Source organism: Protopterus annectens, chromosome 1.part0, assembly GCF_019279795.1.
Source record: "Protopterus annectens isolate FY-2018-M chromosome 1.part0, PAN1.0, whole genome shotgun sequence".
Classification (NCBI taxonomy): domain Eukaryota; kingdom Metazoa; phylum Chordata; order Ceratodontiformes; family Protopteridae; genus Protopterus; species Protopterus annectens.
In genome coordinates, this window is record NC_056725.1 from 23,810,660 (window position 1) to 23,829,702 (window position 19,043).

The 19,043-nt window shown below is 38.7% G+C and overlaps 1 protein-coding gene across 9 annotated transcripts in view; it reads left to right on the forward strand.

Moving 5' to 3' along the window:
* The window catches only part of DPF1 (double PHD fingers 1), a 1,255,311-nt gene that overhangs the window by 636,602 nt on the left and 599,666 nt on the right, over positions 1–19,043 (forward strand). For all 9 annotated transcript variants that reach the window (XM_044080027.1, XM_044079637.1, XM_044080109.1 and 6 more), the window contains one exon: positions 16,608–16,739. In XM_044080027.1, coding sequence (XP_043935962.1) covers positions 16,608–16,739 — 132 coding nt within the window. The remainder of the gene's footprint in view (positions 1–16,607; positions 16,740–19,043) is intronic.

The window sequence follows — 19,043 nt, forward strand, 5'->3', positions numbered from 1 at the left end:
GCTTGGAGAGAATGAAGAGTTATTTTTTTGGTTTATGCTAAAAGGTAAGGGATTGGTGGGGTAGGAAGTAGGCATAAGCTTGTATATTGTGTCAGTAAAATAAGTATTAAAGATAGAAGCAGTTTCCTGAGGAGACTTTATTAGGACAGGGATTAGGTGTAGAGGGTTTTCTAGGGTGAAGAATTTGGTTTACAGTGTGCTAGAGTTTTTGGGGATTTCTAGATTGTGTGGTTAGGGGTGTGTGATAAAAGTTTATTTTATCTGTTTATATGTTTTTTGGTCAGATTACGTAGTGCCCTTTATTTTTGGTAGTGTATAAGAGATTTGTTTTTTAACCACAGTTTCCATGTTGAATCTCTGTTGAGGATGAGAGATCGGGTGGTCTTGGTGAGTCAGGGTGAGCAGAGACCGAAAATATGAGTCAAGAGTCTGGACAGTTGAGAGCTGTGGTGGGAGTCATTTCAGACACAAACACATAAATCTCAAGGAAATGATGGACCTAATAAAAGCACTAAATCGATTATGGACACCTGAACCACTGTTAATTATAAAAGACAGCACCACAGAACAAACAATGGGAGACAAGGTTCTATCCCTTTTTCAGACTAGCTATGATTGCCTGGGATCTGACAATTCTATGTAATGTAACTCATCAAGCAGTATAAATTCCATCAGAGCAGAACACAGCAGCAATCTTTTAACCAGATGTAGTATAGTTGCTCATGACTAGATGGTGCACCCAGAGGTCTTCCAGGAAATTGTCCACATATGGGGAACTTTCCAAGTAGATCTGTTCGCCTCCCATCTTAGAGACTGTTACAATAATTCTGTTCCAGAATGCCTTCCAAAAACGGCCTGAAATACATACCCAGTATCTTTTCCCTGGAAAGGAATGTTCCTTTCTACTTTTACCCTTTTCTCTAATATCCAAAGTCCTACTAACGATAAAGAAAGACTTGCCAAGGATGAGTCTGGTTACCCCTCCCCCATTTGGCCCAGACAACATTGGCTATCCATTCTCATGCATCTGGACAGGGGATATTATCAAAAACCACTTCACAGGATATACTTGTTCACACAGGAGAAGGAATCTCTCATTCAATCCAACATTCTGAATCTTCATCCAGCTGTATGAATAACAGGTTTTGGATCCCATTTAGACACCTTTTTTTTTTCTAAGGACATGCAGGAGGTAAGGAAATCTGCCACTAGCAAATCTTATTTGTTCAAATGGAAAAGATTTTCTAGTTGGTGCTATAGAGAGCTAGACCCATCCCAAGCAAGGGATCCTATGGTTCAGTACTTGTGTGAACTGCTCGATTTAGGCCTTGCATCCACTTCTGTTATGATACATCTTTCGGCCATTTCTGCCTATCTACCACTGAATTCTCCCCTTTCTTGTTTACTTCAAGTTAAACAGTTTTTCTGAAACCAGATCAAAAACAGGAGGCTCTGGAGTACCGCTTAGGGAGGCTATGTGAATATCAGGCAACTGTGCAAGCTCTCCCCCTCCAGTATCTAACTGTACAATTTTCAGCAATTGAACCAATGAAAAAGGCAAGGTTACAGGGCAGAAAATAAATTCACACACAGGGCAACCAGTTAGACTGTTCAGATATTGCAGACAGACTCCTCTGAAAAGTATATATCAGATTGCTACTGGGAATCTATCCTGTATAGAGGACCTGGGGAGAAAGTTCAATGCTCTGAGTTCCAAAATGCAAAAAATGAGTGCTGCCATGTTGGAATGCATGGCCCAAATTGATAGCAAGATAAAAGGTTTGGAAACAGCTTTGTTGGATAATTCCAAAGAGCATCCAATTTAAAATGATAAAAGTAAGCTATGAGGCACAGTCATAACATTATCAAGTGTTTATATTCCTCCCATGACAAAACCCATTGAATTACTCATTGTGTTGCAAGAATGGATAGCATTTCAAGAGGGTAGAGTATACTGGGCAGAAAAACCGCGGTAGAGTTACAACAACAACAAGAGTATACTGGGCAGAAGATGGGAACACAAGTTTATTCAGGACAGGAAGTACATACAGGGCCATGCAGATTTTATTCTTGCAATAGGTAGAGTGCTCAGAAGATTTACAGAGACTATGGCAGATGCACATAACTTGCTTAGGCTATTGTCTGGGTTGCATAGTTGTTATTCATATAGGTTCTCCACTTATTCAGGGATTGACAAATGCTATGCCACTAGGGAGCATAGCTTTGGGATAACACACAGGGCATATGTCCTATAACTTTATCGGCTCATGCCCCAATATCAGTGGAAATACCAATAGACCAATATATACTGGAAAGGCATTAGGTGGTGAAGGTGTATTATTGCAAGGTCAGGTTTTTTTTTTTTTTTATAAATGCAGTAGCCAACTGGAAAACTTCTAAGCTGAGGATACTTAATGTCATAAATGTACAAAACATGAAACAATCAAAGTTGCATTAAAGATCCTTTTGATGGAATATACTGCTGCCAGGGTAAGTCAGAATGTTGTAAAATGGTGCCTCCTACAAAAAGCCCTGTTAAAGAAACAAAGATACACAACTGAAAAGAGGCAAGCAGGGTTTAAAAAAGTATTTCCAGGTTAAAGAGGAACATACTAGAGTTGCTAGGTTAGAAGAGAGAAACAGCTAAGAAAGACTAGTGTCTAAAATACTTTGATTACTCTGCAGGGATACAGAAATTTCTGGCTTTAAGGTTTAGGCAGCAGTGAAGCAACAGATTTGCTACAAAGCTGCGTAATGGCCATAACAGTAGCATAATTGGCTTCCTGGTTGAAATCTTCTAACAGTTTGTATTTTGAGCCTGTGCAGATGCCAGATAGGAATTCATTAACTTTCTGCTGGGTGTCTTGGTCAAATGTACCACCCATGTATAATTCACAGAAGTATGGTCTATCACAGTCATTTGGGGGCAATTTTTAAATAGTCAACAGACAGGTACTACACTTCATACTGACAGGAGAAAAACACAGAGTATCAGGGAAGATACTTGAGTTACCAATAATATTAGGGGGAATCAATCCTGTACTTTAAGTCCTATGTCAGGGCAATACAGTTTCATTTACAGGTGTTAACTTCAAGGCCATGTATAGCAACCTGGAAATCTATGGCCCTAGTGAATTTTGGTGGTCTTCGAAAGTTGTTTACAAGTCTAGGGGACACCAACATGAGACTGAGGAATAATCTGTGCAGGCTACTTTCAGCTATTATTGCATCGTCTCCAGACTGTTGGGCTGCACTATTTCTGATCCTTGCTTCCCCAAGGTTGGTTTTTCTCACTGCACATGATCATCAGTATTTATGATAAAGTCACGGTTTACACTGCTGGAAACAATTAATAATAGATGGGGAACAATTAATAATAGATGGGGACCTCATTTTGTAGCAGAAATTTTCCCAGAATTTTGGAGTAAAGGATAGAGGGATAGAAGTATATAATAAGCTAATACAAGAAGCACCAAACCTACTTGTATATAAAAAATAAGGCAGATACTTAGACTTCATTGATTCTAGAAAATAGGAAAGGGATACACTTTCAAAAAGCACAGATTAACAGTCTTACAAATTCACAGTTAGTAAGTCTCAAGATCAGCTTAACATTATCATCCTGAGGTTTGGACCAACATCATACTTTTACTTAGGTTAGCAACAAAGTCAAGGAGGCATAGTTCTTTGGATGGTAATGCCTGTGCAAATATGTTTACAACTAGATACACTTGCATAGGCTTTTCCCTGATACTCCAAGGAGTTGTTGGAGATGTGGAGGTGAAGAAGCTGCAGACTGGCTGCATATATTCTGGAGCTGTCCAAGGCTACACAGCTTCAACCAGCTTAACCAGAATTTTCAGACAGAAGAAAGGGTTCTCACTGCAACTTTCTTAGTGGGTATCAATGCAGGTGTTAGACTTTCTTTGGCACAGTGAGCTGCCCTAAGTCTCGTGGTTCATTAGCAAAAAATGTATGACAAGAAAATGGAAACAAACTATCCTAACTGTAAAGGATCTAAAAGATTTGTTAAAATAGGTTGGATGCCTTAACATGATACAACTAAAACACCCAACTGTTGGATGATAGGAAAATGGTGCATACTATCTCAGTGGTTGGCAGAGTAGTAGGGAATTAAGAGTTTATGGGGACACAAGCTAGCAGCACAGTTAAACAGAGCTTGCACAGGGTAGGCACAACTACTGTAAAAGAGATAGTGCCCGAGTGCCTCAATGGAAATTTAAATTTAAGTCTGCTGCATTTATCTGCCCATCAGCCATTTGTTATTTATTTTTTTTTCTAGTTTATTTTGAGTTTCTATTACATGTTGTTATAAAAGTAACATGCTGAAAAAAGTGATATAATAAGAAATCATTTGATTGTTAATATGACTGATGTTTGAATTGCTGAGCTATTGTACAATAAATGTTTACTTGTTCTGAAAAAACAAAAAACAGGTGGCACCATTGTAGGATCTAAACTTTGTTTTGGAAAAGTTAACTGCATCTCCCTTTGAACCTACTGCCTGTTAGTCCATGTAATTTCTTACTTGGAAGTTTTGACATCTTTTAGAAGGGTATCTATATGAATGCCCATTTGTTAACCAGGTAACCCTACTTGGAGATACAGCCCCATTTCAGGGGTGATATTTGGGCAAAGTCTGATTCACTGATTTGCTCCAGGGTACACTGTAAATAAATAAGGGTAGAGGGAATCAGCTCCTTTACCATAGGAACTGCAGCTCACAACCTTAACCCAAGGTGCTAGCTGGCAAACATTACAGGCCCTTATGTCTACCCAGCCTTCCCACATCTCCCATAAGGACCCGTGCTTTAGGCCCAAGGTTGTATCAGAACTTACACTAAACCAGACCATTTATCTCCTTTGTTCTACCCTGAACCACAGACATTTCAAGTTTTACCTAGACAACACCAAAGAGTTTAGAAAATCTAACCAACTTGTTGTTTCCTTTGATGGTAAGAAAAAGCTCAGCAGGTATTCAAGAACATCATTTCAAGATGGCTATCTCAGGGTGTTCAGTTTTGTCGTGGCAAAAGTCCTCATCAGAATATCAAGGCTCATTTTACCAGAGCTGTGACTATTTCTAAGGCCTTTTGGAAAGGGGCAAACTCTAGATCTATTCTAGAGATAGCTACTTGCTTCACAGTGCAGACTTTCACTAAGCACTATATGTTAGGGGCAGGGTTTGCTATAGCTATTCTCCAAGAACACCAAGACACTGCCTCTTCTCCTTCCACCCTTTCTTCCTGAGCTTTGGCAATGCTCCCATATAGTTATGGCTAGTTCAACAGTGACCTACTATGACTATAGCACTGTTTTATAAGTTATCTTTCCATAACAGTAGATGTTTGAATAGATCACCGTTGAAGTACTAGCACCCTCCCTCCTTCCCCGTTATATTTTTCTCTATCTTTATCAATAGTCTACCTTCAGAAATCCCCAGGAAAAGCTCAAATGCATCATCCCATTAATTTTCTCTACCTCAGAAAAGACTCACTTCTCTTCAAACAGTAGCTAATCAAATACTTTTTCTAAGTCCTGTGCTCCTGGAAACGCACATCATTGTTTTGTTCTTAAGAAAGCTAATTGGCTGCCAGTCCCTCTAAGAGCTGGAACACCTACTTAGTACCACCCTGTTCAAACTTTTAAACTACAACCCTTTCACTTATCTGGCAGGAAGGTTTATAAGTAGAGAAAGAACATACAATGTGAGATCCAATCCAAGACACACCCATCTCTCCACACTACCCTCTCAAAGAAGTGCAGCAGTCATAGTTTCTCCATTTAGGCTCACAATTTTGGCAGTCTGTTCCACTTAACAGTATACACACTTGCACTTTTCTTGAACTCAGGATAAACTAAAATGACCATCTCTTAAAAGAGACAGAATGTCGTTTCTCCTCTAAGATAACATACGGCAATTGATTCCGTCTGTAGTCTACTTATCTTTCATTCATAGCAATTTTTGATTAGATGATCTTTTAACAATGTGACTTAATAAGACTTAAACTTACTTCTGCATTATTTCCTCTCACTGCCTTCAAACTCTCCATCTTCATTCCTGCCTTCTGTCACTTCTCCCCTACTTTTTGGATTCTGTTCCACATCTTCCTAACTTTTACCCTTTCTCTCTCCTTGCTTCTACATTTTCTTCTCTTTCTCTCATTTTTCTGCCTTTCTCACCAGTGTACTTTCCCTTTCCTATTACTATATAACCTTTCTCTTTATTTTTATCTGCTTCTCTTCAGTGCATAGTTGTTTATCCATCCTCACCATTATTTCTGTCAAGAGTGTAATATGTTTTTTCATTTTTATTGTTAATTACCATTGCTTGCTTTTACTGCTTGGTATTCATTTATTCATTATCCTGTTGTATATTCCTGCTTTTGGTTCATTTGTTGTAAATGCTTTGCTTTTTAATTGTGCTATTTTCTGCTGGCCTAAGCCTGAAATAGCTCCTTTTGTATCAGTGCTCTACTCCATTAACAAATCTGTCTGCATCCCCTCTGAAATAATCTGACCTCAGGAAATATATTTCCTTCTAGAAATGAAGTTTTCAATAGTTCATACTTACAGATTTGAAGAAAAGCTGCAGTTTGTGGGGGTCAGCAATAAGTAGTGGTGAAAAATAGCATCATATATCTGTAAAAATAACTTAACCACTTAACAGGAATGTTTCTGAAATGTTGGTATAAACGCTCATCATGCTAAATCAAGTAGCGTAAAACTGAGGTATAGGGCCAGACTTTTGATTACTACCCCAGACGTTCACCACCATTAGCATATCTTCACTGCCATTGTTTAGAATGACCTTGCTGCCTTACTATTAATTTAATAAAGTTCATGGTTGCTATCTTTGCCTCAAAGCAATGATCAGTTACCAGGAGCTTATTTTTTTTTAACATCTTTAATGTACATGACATTGAAAAGTGACATTGTGCCATTTACAGTAGTAGAAAAAATGGTGTTCATGTTCTGTGTCTGCGATTCCATTCTATCTGTGGCTAGGTAATAGCTGATGGCTATGCAAAGGTTCACTGTATGAGCTGACTGGATTTTATTTGTTAAAAAAGTTTTCTAAAATATTACAAAGAACTTTCATTTCCATTGAGGAAAATATAAGTATATTATTAAAACAATTAATATGAGACAAGGTAATAATATATTATAAATCTACTGGGGTTGGTATAATGGTTGAGGTTGTTTACCTTGCAGGCAAAAAAGTACAATGTTTGATTCTCACCTTTGAAAGGGAAATTGGCTAGGCTTAAAATGGCCAATAAACTTGCCTATGAACCTTTGCCTGCACTCATTTGAAAGAAGTAATATGCATATACAAAAAAGGGGTTTCATTATTCACCAGCTTTATTTATTTCAAGGACTTTTACACTTATGAGCCTGTATTATTGGATGGGAAATTACAAATTCACCCTCGGTCTGGTCTCCATGTCTCTGATGGATAGAGGCCAGTGGTAAGTAAATTAATCCCTAACTAGCACACAGACACGCACACACACACATACACACACACACACACACACACGCTCGCACATATAACCCTTAGCTACCTTCTTACTATCGTACACCTCCATATAGAAGTCCAAGGAACTCGGGGACAAAACTGGGTTGGGTTCCATAGCTAGTCTTGTAAAGACCCGGGTGGTCGTTAAACTAGTATAAACCTCTGAGCTTATGAACTTATCAGCACCCTGCTTAACACTAAAAATGCAGTTTTAAAAATGTTTTAGGACTTAAACGTTTTGAAATGATGTAAGTTACACCTAGCAGGAGCATAAAAATAAGACCATTGTTACATCTAAGTAAACGAAAGGGCAGATACGAATAAGATTATTTGATAAAAAATAGATTCTTCACAAAAACTGTATTTCCTTGGGCTCATTTTAGCTCAACTTATGGCTACTTTATATTATTTTTGTTATTCTCCGATTGTCATTGTTCATCTGTATTGTGACCAAATGATATTAAAAGACAAGCCACACATTGATAAATGTTAAAAAAACATGATTCCTGCCCTTATAATGCAGTACATTGGTTTGTTATATTTACAGCTTCCCTATATTTAAGTGGTTTATACATTTCCTTTGGTAAACAAGGGGAATTTAGAGAAAAAAAATGATCATAAAATCATTGCAAGTACAAGGAAAAACATCCGAAGATCATGTGCACTTTGCCATATACCACCCTCAAGATGTAGCTCCTCCCATTTCTGGAGTGAAAAACATGTCAGGCCACGAATAAACTTAAGGGTATCAATCCACTCATCAAGGTTAGTGTTGAAGAGGGCAAGAGTGTATTTTGAATGATATGCAGTGTAACTTGCACCAGAGATGGGGCAAACATTGAGTATTGAACCTATCCCTCCAACATGTTTTATAGTTTGGTAGAGATTTAAGTCTTTTATTTCAGGTGTCTGTGTAGCTGTTAGGATCTTTAGACCAATAACCGTTTCCATCACAAATGTCTGGGGCCTTTCTAACTGCATGATATATCTGGCTAAGTCCATGCAGAAAAGGACATTTGTTCTCAATAATTGGTTTAATTAGGGCAGTGTACAGAGGGACAATAATTTCCTTTGACCTAGATGATATACCTTTAAAATCAGTTGTACTATCCCAACTGTTGCTGCAACATGCTGGTCAAAGATGAGAGAACTGCAGACCCTGGTGCTAAGATCCCTGAATACCATGTCACTGTGGAGTGGGGTACTGGTTATGCTGTAAGTTGTACATGAGAGGACGTTTCCCAAAGGTGATAATGCTGCACTTTCTGCATTTAGCTTGAGCCTTTTTCTCATTATAGCATTGGTTTGCAGGACTAGTTCTTGGTGACATACTTCTGTCTCAAAATACCCAGCTTGCGGTCATTGGTAAGTCTGATTAACCATAAGTCAGAGTTTGTGTTGTGAAGGACAAAAAAGTATATACCAAAAAGGAGGGATCACAGTACTGGGCCCTATTGTATTATACTAGTTACTTTTTTATAGTCTGAATCGGTGCTTTCCACCTTAATTATACAAAGTTTACCCTTCAGCTAGTTTGCAATCCATCTTACCAGGTAAGTGTTTACCGTTAGTTCTTTTAGCCTGTGTAACCTTCTCAAAGACATTTACTAGGTTGTGTAGACTTGACCTGCTCTTGAAAAAATCAGACATTTTTGTGGGTCCAGTTCTATGAGATTTTTAATATCATAGTTTAAGAGGTTAGATGTGATACTTCAGTGGCCTTGCAAATTAGGTTAGTTAGACTTATAGGCCTGTAATTCCTGTGATCTTTGTTAGAGGTACCACTACATCTGTTTTCCAAACCTCAGGGACATACCCCATGCCTAGGCTTAAGTTAAACATGTCCAAAAGAGATTCAGTAAAAGCATGTCTGATGCTAATACTTTTGCCTACAGTTAAATTCTCTGGGCCCATGGAAGTGTTGTTTTTAGTTTTAGAGAATACAAGTAGAACATGTTCCATGGTGATCTTAGTGGGTGGTTGAGACTCAGTGATTTGTGGAATTTCAGTGACTGTTTTCTGGAGTAAAATTATCATTAAATTTGTTAGCATTAGCACTTAATTTGTCAGCAAGTGTATTAGCTATGTCTTTAGGAAAAGAGTGGGTTATACCATTTTGGGTTAATTCTGCACATTGCAAGGTGTTATTTCCTCATATCTGTTTTCTCATGCAACTAAAGAAGGATTTGTAGTTATTTTTGGTTTCTGATACCAATTTCAGTTCATGTTCAGTTTGATTAAAAAATGATGTGTGTGTAGCTATGAAAGCTTCAATAATAAATCATAATTATTGGTATGTAATATGACTTAGAGTTTGATTTTTAACAAAACCACACCTAAATTATTTCATTTCTGGTGGTGTTGGTTGTAAGAATCTGTATCTTAGATTAAGAAAGACCCAATGTATGAACAACACAACTGGCAATTGATTCTAACAGAGAGTGGTGGATGGATGGAATACATTTCTGGATATTTTAAAAAATGTAACTGGTTAAAGCAATTGTACAATTTGACTGGACACACACTTAGGCAGTTACTGTGTCACATCATGAAGGCAGATCAAATGGATCAGTTGTATTGATCCCTGCCTGCACCCATTGACTTGTCTTGTCTTCATTTTATGAATTTTGAGTACCTCATCTCAGTGAGGAGAAATGTGTTTGGAACCAAATAAAGCTTTGGAATTTTAGGAGTTTAGTAGAAACCCACAGGCTTTTTTCTTCAAATGAAGCTTTGTAAAGCCCCCATTGGAGTGTTTTCTGTACCAGTGATGATATGTCACCTTGAATAATGAGAAAAGTATCACCAATATCCTGAATGGAAGCAATATCTCCATAATACATCTGCATACATTGAGAATCAATGCACTGTGTTTACATACATGTTTACATATATCTCCTTTTTATGCTTCTGAACTTCACAAAAAACATAAATTGCCTCTTTTATTTTTTGCTTGATTATACTATTTACTGCACTTTTATTTGTGTTCTCCTTATTTAATACTGTAAACTAAACTGCACTGTTTGTACTGCAGTTGTCAGCCTTACTGTGCCTGTTAAATCATATTGTGTTGCTGTTTCCACTGTTGCAAAGCTTTGTTTGTTATTTTCACTGATTGCAAAGTAATTGTTGCTACTTTTCATTGTTTGCTAAGTGTCTGTTCTGTTTGTTCTGTTTTCCTGCGAAGCAGTGTTTTAAATAACTGATTTGTTTGCTGTTTAAAACAATCTTTAGTGTCTACTTGCTGTTTTTCTGCTGTCTAAAACATTTTTTAGTATCTCACTGCTGCTTTTCTCCTGTTAAAATCAATGTTTAGTGTTCCCCTGCCTAAATTAGTGTAGCTAGCAGCTGTAGCATAGTCCAGTTACAGGTTTGCTGCATCTGAGTCTGTTTGTAGTGACTGTTGTGTTCTGAACACATTTTCCAAGCCATCTTTAATTAGAAAGGGTTCTTCTGCACCCTTGTGAGAGAAGTATGCTGATTGGAACCCGGTTGGTAAAGGGTGATTGCTCTAGGGCTTGGAGTAAGCACCCTCATTAGTTCTTTTGAACTATTTAAAACTTTTTTTTAAACTTTTTACCTTCTGGTATTTAAGCCCCAAGTTTGAGCGGGTTTCTGCTTGTCTGAACTAAGTGGAACTGAGGCGGGCTACAAGCCATAAGTCTAAGCTGAGATTCCAGACAACTAGAAGCTTTTGAGCTTCCCAAAAAAACATAAGTTGCCTGTTTTTTGTTTGATTATACTATTTGTTGCACTTTTATTTGTGTTCTCCTTATTTAATACTGTACTTTAATACTGTAAACTAAACTGCATTGTTTGTACTGCATTTGTCTGACTTACTGTAGCTGTTAAATTGTATTTTGTTGCTTTTTTCATTGTTTGCAAAGCCTTTTTGCTATTTTCACTGATTGCAAAGCAATTGTTTCTTCTCATTGTTTGCTAAGCATCTATTCTGTTTGTTTTCCCGCAATGCAGTGTTATAAATGACTGATTTGTTTGCTGTTTAAAACATTGTTTAGTGCCTCCTTGCTGTTTTTCTGCTGTTTAAAACATTTTTAGTGTCTCGCTGCTGTTTTTCTGCTGTTTAAATCATTTAGTGTTCCTTGCCTAAATTAGTGTAGCTAGCAGCTGTAGCATAGTCCAGGTACAAGTTTGCTACATCTGGGTCTGTTTGTAGTGGCTTTTATATTCTGAGCATATTTTCCAAACCATCTTTGATTAGAAGGAACCCTTCTGCACCCTTGTGAGAGATGTGTGCTGATTGGAACATGTCTGGTGAAGGGTGATTGGTCTAGGGCTTGGAGCAAGCAACCTCATTGGTTCTTTTGAACTTTTTAAATTTTTTAACTTCTGGTATTTAAGCCGTGAGTTAGAGCAGGTTTCTGCTTGTTTGCATCTGGCAAAGCACTGCACACTGGCGCACAATTCTGCTTCATAGCTGGACAGATAATTTCGACAGTTTTTACCTTAGATACAGCTGTAGTACATTAGTGTAGTCTACATCTTTAGTACATTTCTGGTCTAAGAAGTATTGGTAATGAGCTGTAACGTATTAAACCACCAGCCAAAAACCCCATCAGAAGCACCCATCTACAGATCCCCTCCTAGATCAGTCCTGAAAACAACCCCTTTGTGATAAGTTCTTCAAACCTAGCATTATGGACAGTTGGACTACCCTTGTTTCTCCTGCCAGCCTTGTTGATTTGGGTCCCCCAAGGCAGTGTAGCAACTGCCTCATGTATCCTGACAACCCTGTATTAATAACTCACTCTAGTACAGAGTGCAAGAGATGTATCTACACCAAGAATCTTGAATTCCTGTTCTCTAGCACTTGAAAAAGTAACACTGACGAGGTTGTCAACTCACCCATCACTACTCATACACGTAGTACCACTAGTCATAAAAAGTACTCATCCATGCATAAACCAACATATAAGGAGGTTCTCTCAAAAACTTACCGAAACACCAGAAACCTCCAAAACATAAGACTGCTACAACTAACAAAGTTCCCACAGCACCCAATACACATAGCAACAACAGGGTCACCTACCAAGCCCTTAAGAGATAACACTCATAAACCAAATTTTCTTCTCATTGGAGACTCCATAGTGAGACACACAGATGCCACACTCACCAGGTTAGATAAGGAGACCGTCACAGTCAACTGCTTGTCTGGTGCCAGGATTCATCAGAACATGCATGCACTCAGGTCTCTTGGAAACAACTACCATTATGACTCTGTCATAGTTAATGTTGGAGTGAATGACCCAAGATGTACCTCACTGGACTATATGAAGAGAGATGGTTGAGCTCTCTGAGTGCATGTCCAAGGCAGGTATATCCCTAGCCTTGAGCAGCATATTACCCTCGCCTAGAATGATGCCACAGTATAAACAACATTGATTGATTTCAATAATTGGCTTAGTTTTTAGTGTCATTCCAAGGCGATACAGTTTCTGTCAGCCTGGGATGACATGGTCGAAAAACTTTGCTGCTTTGCCAGAGATGGTTTGCACCTGGCACCAGTAGGTTTTTGGCTGCTGGCAAAGGCTGTTGCCTTCCCCCATAGTGCCTTTTTTTAGGCAAGGTCTCAAAAAACAAATTTGCCAATGTGAAAATTGCCAATCATAACAAAGTAAGGGTTATGCTGCTAAACACAAGGAATTTAAACCAAAAACTGCACATCCTGGAAGCACTGCTATCACTGGAGGATGTAGATGTCTGTGCAGTCACAGAAACCTGGTTCAAGGCCTCAGAGAGTACTCTGGCCTTGTAAGGCTACAATGCATTCCACACCTTCAGACCGCAAAATGAAAGTGTAAAAAACAAAGGAGGCAGTGATTGTATCTATATTAGAGATACATTCATCTCCTGACTATTCAGGACAACTCCATGGAGTTACTCCAAGTTCAGATTACTGTGGGTAAGACCCCCATTCAAGTCATAACTAGTTATAGCTCCCCCCATGGATCTTGATGTGCACAAGACCTACTTGACCGAACTGGAGTCCATCCAAATATTGTCAAACACTCTGGTCATGGGAGATTTCAATTATCCCACCATCAACTGGGAAATCTACTCTAGCCCTAACTCACTAGTGCATAAGTTCCTTGACTTTGTGAACTCAAATTCCCTGGAACAAAGTGTTCAAACCCCAACTAGAAGAAAAACATACTAGATCTGGTCCTCACTAGCATGACAAACTGATGTACCACTGAAACTGTCGGACCCTCAGTTAAATCAGACCACAAATCAGTCACTTTCAAACTGGCACAAACACCAGAACTCTCAAAGGGTGAAGTCAGACTAAAAAACGTCACTACTAGGTGAGGATATAAATGCATTCCAGACCCCACCCCCCAGCTGGAAATGGTAACTACACCAAAGCTTACACTAAAGCCGTGTACAGTCATTTGTATAAGTGTATAGACTGGGCTGTTCCAGAGAGAATCAAAACCAGAGCCCCATATAAAAACAAGCCACCCTGATGGATATCCAGCATCAACAAACTTCAGTCACAGCCTAACCATAGGCTATGTTCCTGCGGAACGGAGAACAGCAACAGTTATTCCCCCCCACAAAGGTAGCAGACCTGGGGAATTATAGACCCATAAGTCTGACCAGCCTCATCTGTAAGTCCATGAAACATATAATCATGGACCTCATAAAGACACAGGAAACCTCCAAACCCTAGATCCGACCCAATTCAGCTTTGTCAGGGGCTGATCCTGCCTGTTAAACCTGGTGGATTTCTTTGAAAATGTGGCCAGGGCCATTGACGAGGGCAGATCTGTGCACACAGCATACCTCAATTTGGCCAAGGCCTTCGACACTGTCCCACACTCATGCATTACTGATAAACTTAACAAACTGAATGTAAACCCCTTTTGTTGTAAGATGAGTTGCCAACTGGCTCACAAACCAATCACACACTATCAAAGTGGGTGACTGCATGTCAACTGGCAGACCTGTCACCAGTGGGGGGTACCACAAGGGTCAGTGCTGAGCCCTCCACTGTTGGGTATATACTTCTCAAACGTTCAGGCCAAAATTAGGGGGCTGTGGCTGATCAAGTTTGCAGATGACTGCAAACTGGCTGCACTTATCAAATCCCCAAATTATGTCAGTATACTTCAGGATTGTCTTGCACAGACCAGTGACTGCTGTCTTAGTCACAGTCTCAAACTAAATGCAAAGAAATTAATCATCATTCCCTTCAGTAAAAACAATGTCCCTTCATGCTAAAAAATTAACAGGAATACCCTATGTACCTACAAAGTGGTAATGGATCTAATATTACAAGTAGACTGCAACCTTAACTTTGACCACTATATGTCTACTGTAGTAAGGAAGGCCTTCTAGGTAGCACACTTGATTAGCAAAGGCATCACCTCTAGAGCAAAGGAGGTTATAACCGCTGTATACTCGTCACTAGTCAGGCCCATAATTGAGTATAATTCCCCATTTGTCATGTACTGCACAAAGCACCTGCAGCAACTGGAGAGACCCCAGGGGTTTCAACCAAAGAAGATGAAGGGACTCCAGTACATGCCTTGCACAGAGCGACTAAAGTCCCTGTCACTTTACTCAGTATCATATAGACTTCTTAGAGAAGAATTATGCCTGGCTTACAGAGCAATTTCTGACCCAAACCTAATGAATTTGCTGCACATCCATAAATCAAACAGGACTACAGCCACCCATGTCAGGGACCTGAATGTGGCCTGCAACTTGAATAGGATGTGCTTATGTATCTGTACCTATATTCTTTGTCATATTGTCTGTAGTCCCACTTCTGTTTTCTGGCTGACAACATTTTTCCCTCGTGTAAGTTATTATACAATATACTCTTCTCCACATATGAGACTGCGGTGGTGGTGCTGCGGTAGCGTTGTCACCTCACAGTAAGACGCTGTCCGGTTCGATTCTCAGCTAGAGCGTCTTCTGCGTGGAGACATGCGTGAATGAGCATACCTTTGCTGAAGGTTGTGCATCAGGGCTGGTAACTCGGCACGTAAAAATCAACTACCAATCATTAGCGGACCGGAGTTCCGCTGTGGCGACCCCTAACTTGGAAGAAGCCGAAAGACACAACAACAACTCTTCTCCATATATGAACTCCGTAGTCTAGTCTATGTTTGTGTATGTTTCAATCTCAAGAATGCTCTTGTGCCTATGGTGCAGTAAAAACCTATCCCATTGTGATCTTTCCATTAATCTTTTTTCTTCCCTCTTCTGTTTTGTCACACATCCTCTGAATCTCCATTTTCATCTTCTTACATCAAAGACTGTTGTACAGTTTGATAAGCCACTTTTGCCAATTTCCCAGTAAATGCTCTTTTGACTGATCTCCAAGTAAGTATTGAACATTCTACTTCAAATAAATAGAGCTGTGGTTAGCAGACTGCAAGCAGCCATTCATCTGAAATTAATGTTTGATGTTGGGGTAACCCACTCCACGCAAGAGGTGTACCCTCCCCACACCACCGCTAAGTGTAGTGCTTATCCTCACAGTCACACTTACTAGGAAAAAGGTCACATGCTTATTTTTTGCACAAAGGTCAAGTGCTTATCTGTCTCTTCAGTTAGACAAGTTCAAATAATACCATTTTCAAAAGGCAGTGCTTGAATTTGTACTTGAACAGAAAAAAATGCAATTTTGATTGTATACAATAACACCAGTCATACATAGTAGACTTTCTTGCAGTAAAGCTAGGATGTCTGACCTGTTTTCGTGTAGTTTCTCATAATTTGACAGAGGTTTCACTTTGTGTATCTGTCTGAAAATCACATTTCTTTATACAACTCAGTATGCAATTTATTAAAAACATTTTCATCTTTTTTCATATATTAATAAAATAGATCTGTGCCTCTTAACTGAGTATGTTTTTACTTTTTTCCTGATATAATGTTAAAGTATGTGAAGTAAGTGTTTGAATTAACCAATTTCCATCGGTCTTATTGTCTGAATAAATGTATAGTATTTGTGCAATAAACTAGAATGCAGTCTTGCAAAACCGGCATTAACTTCTGTTTGCTTACTTCTCTTTCATGTTCCATTCAGTCTGCGGAAAGCGTTACAAAAATCGTCCGGGCTTGAGTTATCACTACACCCATACTCATCTGGCAGAAGAGGAGGGGGAGGAGAATGTTGAACGTCACACCTTACCATTTAGCCGAAAAAATAACCACAAACGTAAGAACTTATCTCCCTCTGTATTGTTGTTTTTGCATTTGGCATATCATTCTTAAAGAACATAATATTTAAGCAACAGCTAAGCAAATAAGATATGTGAGATTTATGTTGACTCCTTGCAATATATATTTAAAAAAGATAAATATTTTTCTTGAGCACTGATACATTTTCACATATTTTTTCTCAAGTTAGTAATTTGTTAGACTTCAGTCTTGCTATGGGTTTTAGGCTGGTTAAGTAGTGTCTTATCATTAGGTTCATAGGTTCATAGATTAGTACTAAGCTAACTGCCCTTGGGAGCCATTTTAAGCCTAGCCAATTATCCCTTGTGAGACTCAAACCCTGCACCTTGTGTTTGTAAGGCAAACACCTTAACCATTAGACCACCCTCCCAATTGCTAAACTGTATTATTTGCTATGTTCAAGTTCTGCTTATTAAAATGCAGTATTTTGTACTCTATATAGTTTTGCAGAGTAAAATATAATCATGGTTTGCTGTACACAGAAAATTGTTTTAATTGCTCTTGCAAAAAATAATTAAAAAATACAAGTTTAAAAATCATTTATTGAGCAAAACTGCAAACATTTTAAAATATTGTAGTCAAGAAACAAATCAATTGTTGTTTATCTGCAAGAATTAGAAAGAACAAAAAATCGTGGTCCAGATTCCAAAAGAGTTGCTCTCAGTATAAGTCTGCCCTGATTCCGAAACACCTGCCGTACGTGTAAGTGACTTACTTCACTGTAAGGTCTGTCTATAAACAGGCTTGTTACAGAGGCCAGATTCCAAAATATCTGCTCTCAGCCTGCTCTTAGTATAAATGGTCACTTACAATGAGAGCAAGTCTTTTGGAATTGGGCCCAGTATAAAGGCTTTCTATTTCTCCATCTCCTTTTGTGGTTATAGTAGACAATGGACAACAGGACCCTGATATAGCAAATAAGAAGAATATGTGGTGTTTATAGGAATATATATTTTAGGGGAGCTTTGTTGTATAAGAGCAGCAAAAGACATAGTAACTAGAAGTCAATCATTTCATACGTGGTGGCGTAATTAAGGAAAACACTTTGTTTTGATTGACTGGCACAGTAAATCTGTGGCTGTCAGTCAAAAGGTGTCAGAGTTTACTATGGCAAACAGGTGAAATACCCATCTCAGATGAATATTTATGTCTTTGTTTCTCTAGAGAGTCCAGCACACAGGCAAGGAAATTCTTCAAACATGCCATGTCCGAAGTTTAACAGTTGTCTGTTTGGCACTGAACTGATTAAAAAAGTACAACACTGAGTCAGAATGAAAGGAAAATATGGTAAATAACAAAAAAAAAAATCTCTTAATAATATTGGAAGAACAACCCTTAGACTGACGAAGATAATATAAAATGTTCTTGATTATGTGCCAGAGGCTAGAAAATCCATAGGGATGACAAACTTCAGTAGTGTAAATAAATAAACTAAAAAATATAATATATTAAAATGACAGTTTCCACAGCCATATACTTTATTAAAACATTGCCACTTAGCACCTTGGCTCATGCCTTTAAACTCTAGAAACCTGATAAGATCATGAAAGTAAAAGCATAATTTCAACAACTATAGACATTTTCACCTGTAGCTTATCTGTGTCTGATGCATAGCTTTCACCTTGAGACCCTTCTGGAATGGCATGTAAATATCTCCAGTTACATCTGACAGCACTGCCTTCATTTTGCACCATGTAAGACCTTGATTTATTATTTTGTGGCTCACAACAACAGCTGTTTCACAGTTTTCTCTCCCTTAAACTTAAGGTACATTGGTTGGCCTTTTTTGAGCAGAGCTTGAGTTTAGGTGGAATATTACCTGTTGTAACAACACTTAAAGAGTTTTTTGCTCTCTGTCTGTTGCTCATGATGGATTCAAATGGAATAGTTTCTGGTTCTAGATGGATTTCAGCTCAGATATATAGTCTTCCAAGCATTGGCTGTGCAGTGTTTACTCCTCTCAGACCATGCGGCGCAGCACAGTAAAACATGAGAGGCTGCTGAGGCTCAGACCATGCAGCACAGCACAGTAAAACATGAGAGGCTGCTGAGGCTCAGACCATGCGATGCAGCACAGTAAAACATGAGAGGCTGCTGAGGCTCAGATGTTGAGGACATTTTTTTTAGAGGTTTGAAGTCTGACAGTGCAGAGAAGTAAAGCTGTGACTTGTTAATAAGCTGCTTCCTCTCCCAAGTGTACAGGGTGTGAATCATTTCACCTTCATTTGCCTACTGTGTGACTTTGAGCAAATCAGTTAACCAGTCAGTGCTTTAGGGGCAA